This window comes from Colossoma macropomum, unplaced genomic scaffold (genome assembly GCF_904425465.1).
Source record: "Colossoma macropomum unplaced genomic scaffold, Colossoma_macropomum, whole genome shotgun sequence".
In the NCBI taxonomy this organism is placed as follows: Eukaryota; Metazoa; Chordata; class Actinopteri; order Characiformes; family Serrasalmidae; genus Colossoma; species Colossoma macropomum.
This window is the reverse complement of record NW_023494803.1, coordinates 8,912,149-8,922,567: the sequence shown is the minus strand read 5'-3', so window position 1 is coordinate 8,922,567 and position 10,419 is coordinate 8,912,149. Positions and strand designations below refer to the sequence as shown.

Sequence of the window (10,419 nt, the reverse complement as noted above, 5' to 3'; positions counted from 1 at the left end):
GTCTTCACCTTAAAATGTAATGATTTACATTTGTGGTCCCCACAAGGAAGAAAGGTCCCCACAACATGAGTGTATAAACAGGTTTTGGTCCCTATAACACACACACACACACACACACACACACACACACACACACACACACACACTGTAAAGAAGAGGCGTGTAAGCATCAACATTAAGTAAATATTAAGCCATTGTTTAACCTCAACAATTACTGTATCCATTTTTTTCCAGTGGAAAAACAAATATTCAGCATAGCTGATCACCTCAGAGTCTCCCTTTATTTACTCGTTGTTACTATATGTGCATTTCTGACGGGAGAATTTATATAAAGTTTTGGCACCCCAGGTTAAATTGCACGTTTTGTTGATTTTCTCAGTGAAAACACATCCTCTACAGCAAACACACTTAATCATGGCATTTCTCTGCTAATTTGCTATTGATTTGCTCTGCTATTTCTCTAAAATGTGCAGAAGCGTGTTCTCTAAAGAGGATGTGTTAGCTTAATGCACACTTAGAAAATCAACAACATGTCATTTGACCAGGTGTGCCCAAATGTTTGCATACAACTGTATATAATATATTTTGGATATAAGGCAATACATTTGGACACTTCTTTTGGTTCATTCATCATGGCATTTTCACACAATGTAAAGGACAGCATATTCAGTTGATGCAGAAAAATAAAAATTGACAAAAATAGAGGTGTGTTACTTTTACCCCTCTCTATACATACAATGGAAAATGAACTCAAATAGATGCTTTTTCTAAAATTAGTATAAAAACAACAACGCAGTCACTTATATTTGCCAAGCATTGGTTTTAATGGTTCAGAACATTGACATTAGTTTAACCAGCTGAATGTAAGGTGTACATCGCTTTTACAGTGTTGCATGCAGAACGTTTTTTGTTAAGCTGACCAAGTCGGAGGTTTCACAGGCTGCATTTCAATCAAAATTACACCACATTCATGAACTTTCAGCAAGAGCTGAAATAGAATCTAACTGTATGTCTTGTCTTCATTTACCAAAAAACCCAAAGCAAAGCTGTATACAGTATCACTTCACTTGCAATCCCAAAGCCTGTGCGGTTGCAGGCTTCTTCCTATACTGTTGTAGGATTGGAAGAATCTTTTCAAATGCTGCATGGACGCTCGGCATCTCTGAAGCTAAAAATACAGATATTTCACTTTTTAAGTATTTTAACATCATACAGTGAGAATATAAATGCATTTATTATTATTGCATTCTGATATTTATTAAAAGATGTATGTATGTCTTTTATAGTCAGTTTATGCTGTTAATCTGTGAAAATATTTAAAAATATTACACAGTAAGGCTCACCTTTGATAAAAACTTTTCCTGAGGCATAGATCTTGAGTGTGCTTTTGGGACTCATCTCGTAGACTAAGCCAGGAAATAGCTCAGGCTCATAACTGCAACAAAAAATGAAGAAAATGAAGAAAAATCAGTAAATGTCGTGGATAGACTGTAGAGTTGACATCTGATTTTTTTGCATTTGAACGAATAACGAGTTATTTATGGTCTTGTTACATTAGCATCATTCGAAATTTGAACTCTTCTTAAGGCAACATGCCACGTCAAACGAGAATGTCTCATAAACGTTTTAAAAAAGTATGTGAGAGTCAATGATAAGGATAAAGGCAAACCGGAAGAAGCAGGGATGTCTAAGTTGAAGGAGTTCCAAACGAACTGGGAAGTTGACATCATACTCTCTGCAAAAGAAGGTTTCACACTGCCAAAATCTGGCTGGAAATCTCAGTTTCTGTAGAATTCTGATGAATTTTCCAGCTGCCAGGCGGGACTGGTCCACGCTATAAAAATGGGAAAACACAGGGGCAAACGCTTTATTGATGTGTTGAATAATGAAGAGTACAGAACTAGTTGGACTTTGTATTTACAAAGCCTCCCAGTAATATTTCTGAGGAATACATTGCTGTTCAAAAGTGTGGAATCTCTTGTTAAATCGATCATTTATTGTCACTGTCAGGACAAAACCTTGTCTTTCCTTTTTTGTTGTTTTGCATTTTTTTGACATAATATATAATCAGTAGCTGCTTTATCAGTAGCAACCTTAACCTCAACCCAGAACCTAATCCTAACCATCACCCTTACCCTGGCCTTAATCCTAACCCTAACCTTAACCTCAACCCAGAACCTAATCCTAACCATCACCCTCACCCTGGTCTTAATCCTAACCCTAACCTTAACCTCAACCCAGAACCTAATCCTAACCATCACCCTGGCCTTAATCCTAACCCTAACCTTAACCTCAACCCAGAACCTAATCCTAACCATCACCCTCACCCTGGCCCTAAACCTAACCCTAACCTCAACCTCAACCCAAAACCTAATCCTAACCATCACCCTGGCCCTAATCCTAACACTAACCTTAACCTCATCCCAAAACCCAATCCTAACCATCACCCTCACCCTGGCCTTAATCCTAACCCTAACTTTAACCATAACCCAGAACCTAATCCTAACCATCACCCTCACCCTGGCCTTAATCCTAACCCTAACCTTAACCTCAAGCCAGAACCTAATCCTAACCATCACCCTGGCCTTAATCCTAACCCTAACCTTAACCTCAACCCAGAACGTAATCCTAACCATCACCCTCACCCTGGCCTTAATCCTAACCCTAACCTTAACTTCAAGCCAGAACCTAATCCTAACCATCACCCTCACCCTGGCCTTAATCCTAACCCTAACCTTAACCTCAACCCAGAACCTAATCCTAACCATCACCCTGGCCTTAATCCTAACCCTAACCTTAACCTCAACCCAGAACGTAATCCTAACCATCACCCTCACCCTGGCCTTAATCTTAACCCTAACCTTAACCTCAACCCAGAACCTGATTCTAACCCTCATATGTTTTGACATGTTACTGTGAGTCTGTTGAGTGTTTGTTTCATCTAAAAGGACCACTCAGAATGAAGTGTCACCGTCCTCATGGAAAAATGAATGTGTTAACTGTTGTTTGTACGTGTTTAGCGTATACTCACCTTTCAGCTCCTACGCACCAGAATTCTCCTGATTTCGAAATCAAGGCAAATGTTCTGGGCTCTCGTAGATTCATTACAGCCAAAGGGAGCATCTGAAAACAATCACAACAGAAATCATGCACATAATGTTGATGCATGTTGAAATGTATTATATTTGTGTCAGATCAGCCCCTACTCATGAAATAAAATGACCTCACATTTAAAGTCTTTTGGCTTTAATTGCAATGTGTATATGACCAAAATGAACTGGTGCGTTGAATATTTTTAAAAATCTTACTCTGGGATTGTACTTGGCATTTTTGGCCTTCTGTGCTATTGTCACCAGATCAAGTTGGCATCGAACGTTCACCTTTGACACAATGCTGTAAAGTAAGCAATACACAGATGTGTGGTAATCAGCTATTGATCACCTTCACACACAACACATCAGAAAATACTGTATATTTAATATAAACAAAATTTGACTCAAATAAATAAACATGGCATATTAAATACCTTTGTTAACCAGACAATTAACTACCTTTAGTTAATATCACCAGTATAACAGAAAATGCTGTTTAAGTGATTGAGAAAAAAATTGCCATTACAAGTAATTAACAAAAAATTGTGTAGCACATATTAAAATTATAATTCAAAACTATATATATTTACGTTTTTAAAGTGATCTCTCTGCTGTTATTATTAAACTGTTTACAAGTTTGGTCAGTCTGGGGGGGGCACCTAGGCAGATGGAGGGCCCCCAAAAAATCCTGCTTAGGGCCTCTAAAAGGCTAGAGCCAGCCCTGCACAAAACAGTGCTGCACAACAATATCTTTTTTTTTTTTTTTTAACAAACACAAATCATAAAATATGAGCAACAATGAATAGATAATTAATATTAATTATAACATGTTTGTGTCTAGTGATAACAGTGACATCTACGGTTTAAACAACTGTCCAGGTAAACAGGCATAGCCTACGACCTAAAACTATTCTGTTGTCTGTTCTAAGTCACGACTATCAGCAGTGAAGACAGATGAACTCACATTGTCTGTGGGCTGATGCTGGAGTTCTCTGAAGTATTTGCATCAGGAGAGGCAGGAGAGGGAGGGGGGGTGTTGAGGAGCAAGTTGTCCAGTACTGCCATGGTCACCTCTTCTGAGATGATGGGCAAACCCTCCTGCTGCAAGCCCTGTTAGGAAGACATTTTAAAACTTCGGTGAATTCTTTTCTATACAAGCACTAACATAACTTTAAATAGCCGATTTTTCAAAATGTCTGCATAAATCAATCGCCGAGATGTAAAGAAAGTCATTCAGAGTGGTTTGGTGTGAAATGGTTCACTGTAGAGAAACTTAATGACTCAGATTTCTTAACAGTGGTGGTGATGGGAACCAGGGGACACCATGTCTACAATATAGACATTATCATGTAAATGATAAAATAGTGGATTTACTAAATGAAAACAATTTCTATTTATTTGCTAAATGTAACTTATTGAAAACAAATAAAACATAACATAAAATGTGCCACACCTTATTATTTATTTCCCTCCCAATATGTTCAATTCAGCAAATAAACAGTAATTGTGCAGTAAAATATGCAGAAGTGTGTTCTCTGTAGAGGATGTGTTCACTTATTGTCACCTAGGAAATCAACAAAAGCATGGAGGGGCACCCAGATATTTGTATACAGCTGTATTTTAACAAAATACACTTGTTAAAGTTGTTAAAACTCTTGTAAATTTCTCAGGCATCTAGCAGTGTATTCATAACCATTTCATTTAGGGTTGGACGTCTGGTTCCTATCACCACAACTGTGAACAATTCTGACTCTGTAAGTTTCTCTATAACAGAGCATTTCATACCAAACCACTCTGAATGACTCTGTTTACATCTCAACCCTTAATCATGCAGTATTTCTTTAAATGATGGAATTTTCCTTTAAACACACTAGTTCTTTAAAACATGTCAAGCATGTGTGCAGTAAAAAGGAAAATCACTGTAAGCATCTCCTCAGACTCCCCTAGTCCACTGGTGGTATCATTCAAATAGACTATTAAATAGACTGTTGTCTGATTCCAGGAAAATATATAATTTATAGAACCTGCAAAAGGTAATTGCAAAAAAAAAGTATATAGGTATTGTAGAACTATAATTAAAACAATTAAAACATTAACATTGAATATTGCATGAAATTCAAAATAGCTACATATGTCCACACTTTAGATCAGCATGTGACATTAAAATGATAAAAAACAATGAATTCATTTTGCATAGATAGTAAGTGCTTTAGAGAAGAAACATAGCCTTATATCATACTACTGAACACCTACTTAACAAGATGGCACCATAATATTTATTGAATTACATTATAATAACGCTGACATGCTGTACTTGTTCAAGAGTGAAGTTATAGTCTTTTAGGACTCAATATTATAAGACACTGACAACAAGAGCAGCTTCATTTACTCATGTTGAATGATAACATTTACAACGTTACTTACAAGAGATGTCAAGGCTTCATGGAGCACAGCACGGTTGATCCTTTCCATCTTCATAAAGGGATACAGCTAATTCTGAATAAAATTTGTCTAAAAAAATCACGTCACAGAAAGAGAGAGAGAAAGAGAACTAGAGATAAAATAGGCTGATTAAATTGCTGCATGTATGGTTTCACATGTGAGTGCTTTCCAAGAAAACTTTGGATTTTTATAATTTATTTGAAAAGGTCTAAAAGCACCTTAGTGTACTCATTGCAAGAAAATAATAATTTCAGCTAACACAGGCATTTTTTTAGTACCTGATTTGACGATTTGAGGTCAAAAGGTGTCCTCAGGTGTGAAAATAACATTTTCTTCAGGTTAATGACTTACTTTGATTAATACTACTGATTAATACAAAAAAGCTTTTTTAAAAACCTTTGAGGCCTATAACAAGCTACAATGAATGTGCCAGCAATGTACCAGATAGCTGCTAACCCGACACGGTTAGCAGCTAGCTTCTACCTAGCTGGTTAACAAAACTACAGTACACAAATAAAACACAATATTGCTAATATTGATATTAAACAAACTCTGTTGGCACAATGAGTAAATATCAAGTAAATTTTAAGTAGCTAAAAACTGTTTAAAAAGAGTTCCAACAAGCTCACCCGTCGAACTTCACCGTAACGTTTGGTCGGCAAAAAAGCTGCGCTTTCGCGCCAAAAGCATGCTTTGTACTCCTCCTCCCGGAAGCATTCTTGGTTAAGAGACAGGCCCTCATTAAAATAACCAATGGGAAAGCAGCAGTAAATCAATAAAAAAGATCAAATAAATAAATAAATATATTATTTTGAATGAATTACATCAAATTCAAGATGTCATTTTATGTGTTTATAAATGGGACAATGCTATTTGACAAAATTTGCTTTAGTCAAATCTCACGTCGAAGAAAATGACAAATATAAAAATAATTGCCAATGATAATAATAATAATAATAATAATAATAATAATAATAATGGAAAAAAGAGAGTTTGCATATATGAGTACAGAGTTTTGGTAATATCAGTCTGTAGGCATTTTGTCTTTAGAGACGCTTCAATGTTAAGGAAATAGACAATAGCTTACATAAAGATATACTTGTCTGAGTTCATCTCCAGTCCTTTTCTCCTCCTGCTCCTACCCTGAGTATTTAACAGGAAATCTTCATTTTTCTGAGTCCAGAATGAATCATCAGTAAGAAAGTCCGGTTCTGTCTTCATCAGGATGAGCAGTGTTGTTAATAGATCTCCAAAAGGCATCTTTTCAGACCGAAGCATCTTCGTATAATTTCCATTTCTGTACTGTAGTCCCTTTAACATCTTTCCTCTTATCCAGAAGCACATACGTTTACCAGTGTTCACCTTGAGTCCAAGAATAAACTGGTGCTGTCCTTGCTTTTATTTTCGGTTCCAGTAAAACTAGTTAAATTACATTCCAAGCAGGATAATTCATAACTCTGATGGGAGGTGTTACCAGTTCCTCAAGTTATGTCCTCAAGTTATCAACCATGATATAATCTTACAGCACCACTCTCTAATTGAAAACACAAAACAATTTTACAAAACAGTTCTTGGTGAATTTATCACTTATAATGAAACAGAATTCTGTAACTGATGATGCTTCAAAACAGGTGGTCCAGGTTTACAATATTGAGAAGATTGGCCACTTTCTTATCTCACTTGTTCAAGTTCAATTTGTCGGAGGCTAAGGAGTTCAGCATTTGTTATACTTTCTTCTTGCAAGGGCTTCAACTTTGAAAGGCGCTTCACAGAGCCCAGAGCCATGTAGAGAGATAACTGCGTCATTTCTTTCAGCAATGGCGGACTGTGGAGCCTTTCGATAGCAGCAAATACTAGCAGCCCAGCCAAGTTGCAGCAGAATAGACAGATTATGATGCACTTTTAAAGGGCAAGACATTTAAAGAATAAGTTTGTAAATAATCAGCACATCTGAATTAAATTAACATGTATAATAAAGCATGTTAGTGGATTATCCCCAACTAAATTAGTAGATTTAGGGAACAGATTACAGATTAGGCTGACATACTGAGTAAAGTTAGCAACACATAACATTAACCATAAACAGCCCCTTAATGTTAAATTCCCTGCTCTTAGTGTCATTTCATCGACCATTGTTGAATTCGAGAAAAAGGCTTCTAAACGTGCCAGAGTGATGGGGTGAGAGTTAAATATTAGTTAAATATAATATTGGGGCATGAGCTTGTAGAGTGGTGGCGGAGGAGGTAAACTGAGGATAATGTTATCTATTAGGAGTACGAGCTTACATATACAATAAAAAGAAAGCTATTTTCATGATATGTCACCAATGATATGGATTTAGAGTGGATATGGGAGATTTCAAAGAGTAAACAAATATAACACTTGGATTGGGTGTTTGCAGGCTTTGTGATTCTGTTGACGGTTATCTGTCCATATTATGTTGCAGTGTAGTCGCTTTTGGATTGATGGCAAGAACCACGGGGGGATTCAACTCAGCCTAAAGACTCCCTACAATAAGACAGTACCCACACCCTGCTCCCTGAGTCTCAACACGCTGGGTTTGAAATTCTTTACCTGTTCCTAATCTTTAATAAACAAAACATTAAGCTTCCCAATGGTGTGGCCATTGTAAATGCTATGTGACATTTAATCTTTAGTGATGGTAAGTAATTTAGTAATTGCTCCTGCTGACTTGAGCCAACAATTCTTTTCTCCTCTCTGTGTCAGTGGGGAAACCGTACATTCTTACTCCTTTCTCCAAGTGACTGAAGCATCTCCATGCAGCACAACAAACCATGCTGGGGACTATATGCAAGGACAACTTGGAGAAAGGGGCACAGACAAACTGCTTACCATGCTATTCATGTTTGAGTTTGTTATAGCTTTATTTCATGAATTCATTGTAGTAAAGAAGTGCATAGTAAAAAGACACAATACATAAAATATGTTTATATGTGCACAAACAAATATAAATAGATGTGTTTAAATATGTCCTGTCCTGTCTGGATGTGATGTGTTTTAATGTACTCTTCAGATTTTTGCACGTGCAAGCCAAACAGATATTTATTTGGCTCCTTCTTCTTCTGTCCTTTCTGAAAGTCATAAAGTTTACATTACTCATCAAGTCATTAAGATTGTCTAGGCCCTGGGATTCCTGAAGCCACCTTCAATTAAAGATATGGTAATGTTAGAAAATTAATCTGATCTCAATTTTCAAACATTCCTTCCCTTCCCCTCCCTCTAAATATATCAATAAACATTAGATATGACTGATATTAACTACCATACCTGTTTAAGAACATAATATCTCTAATACTAAAATTCAGAGCAATAAACAACCACAGTACACTTGGTAACCATGGTAACGTTAAGGTTAACCTAACACGTCTAACATGCAAGTGAACGTAGCTGTTTAATCCTCAAATAGTATGAAATTTTACTTTAAAAAATAATATTGAAGTAACTACATACATATGTTGGTGTGCTATATAAATATTGTAAATCAATGCATTTATTCACTGCTAATTACAAAAAGATTGGTTCTGTCTCTATGTGTTTACAGGTTTGAATTGCCCACCAAGAACTTCATGGAACTATCTGAAGTCTATGTGAATCACATGACCATCTAGCATTTTGACAGACAGAGTCAAAATGCTGGATGGTCGTTGACGCGACTCTCTGTCTACATGGCTCTGACAGAGCCTAGCGGCAAGACAGAGGGAGCCTAGTCTGCTAACAGCAGAGACCTTGTAGAGAGGAGAATTACCACTCTGTAATGTCTTCTGGGTTTCCCAAACACTAGAGGGCGCTCCCGAGTGAGTCCAAAATGAAAGGGTTAAGATGGAGCATTTGAGCAAAATCATAGTTTATAAACACTTAAACCTCATTAATATAAAAGAATACATTCATTTCCTGAACACTGAGCAGCAGAAAAACATTTTAATACTGCTGTTATATTTTAAAGAGGTTTTTTACTCATAGGAGTCATAGGAGTTTGAAACAGCGCCTCGTGCATTCTTGACGTCAGTGAGCACGTACAGCCAAGGAACTGCTCCACTCGGTAACCAATCAGCACTCAGTATCAGTAATGCCAACCAATCAGCACTGAGTAGCAGCAATGTTAGCGTCCTGCTGACCCCAAAAAAAGAACACACAGGTAACACAGGTAAGCTTTCTTTGCTTTTTTAATGAAATACATGCTTCTACTTTCTAAAATTAAAGGAAAGTTCCGGGTAAGTGATTAGAAACTATTTTAACTTTTTGTTTTTAGCCATTTAGCTCCATTTACTCCCATTCAGCACTCGCTCGCACGCACTCTCTGGCGTGTTGCAGTCATGTTTTTGATATAATGGGGGAAATAGGAAGAGGCCAGGCTCCTCATAAACCAGCTCTGCTAACAGGGAATGAACCAGAGTTCTTTGGAGAAACCCTCACACTATCATACTTTCAGTGTTAAGCTGAGCCAGCTTGCAAACCATTCCCCACAGAAGTTTAGCCTAAGCAGCATATTCAGATAAAATTCCTCCCCAGGATTTTGTTCCAACTGGTTTGTGAAAACTAGAGAAGCCAGGCAGTTGGAACAATATCCTGGGATGGATTTTTACATTCTAGACCAAAATATGCTGCTTACACTAAATATTTTTATGCTCGTCTCTGTAACGTTATGTTTATCTTGTAAGCTCAATTTCTCAGCACTTAATATTATTGCTTCTAAATATAAAATACTGTAAAAGCTCATCTCATGTAACATTTTTCCTATCCAGAATGACTTACAAAAGTGCTTTGTTGACCACTTAGAGAATGTATCCTAGTTAATACAAACTCAAAGTACCCTTGAGTTAAGACACTGCCAGAAACAAATGCCAGTGCTGATACCAAGAAAGAA

General features: G+C 36.8%; 1 protein-coding gene across 3 annotated transcripts; it reads right to left on the bottom strand.

The window, feature by feature from the left end:
- Nucleotides 1–842: 842 nt before the first annotated feature.
- Nucleotides 843–7,805, bottom strand: LOC118823674 (TATA-box-binding protein-like). Of its 3 annotated transcripts, none has more exons than XM_036593414.1 (9): nucleotides 6,622–7,805; nucleotides 6,164–6,271; nucleotides 5,517–5,603; nucleotides 4,057–4,202; nucleotides 3,309–3,393; nucleotides 3,032–3,123; nucleotides 1,670–1,834; nucleotides 1,344–1,435; nucleotides 843–1,168 (listed from the first exon to the last, which is right to left on the bottom strand). In XM_036593414.1, exons 3-9 carry the CDS (start codon nucleotides 5,568–5,570, stop codon nucleotides 1,059–1,061), a joined length of 744 nt encoding a protein of 247 aa, XP_036449307.1. In that variant the 5' UTR covers nucleotides 5,571–5,603; nucleotides 6,164–6,271; nucleotides 6,622–7,805; the 3' UTR covers nucleotides 843–1,058. The 3 variants fall into 3 exon arrangements, with proteins under 3 accessions (XP_036449307.1, XP_036449308.1, XP_036449306.1); XM_036593415.1 differs by having other exon boundaries at nucleotides 6,164–6,252; XM_036593413.1 differs by having other exon boundaries at nucleotides 6,164–7,805.
- Nucleotides 7,806–10,419: the final 2,614 nt, after the last annotated feature.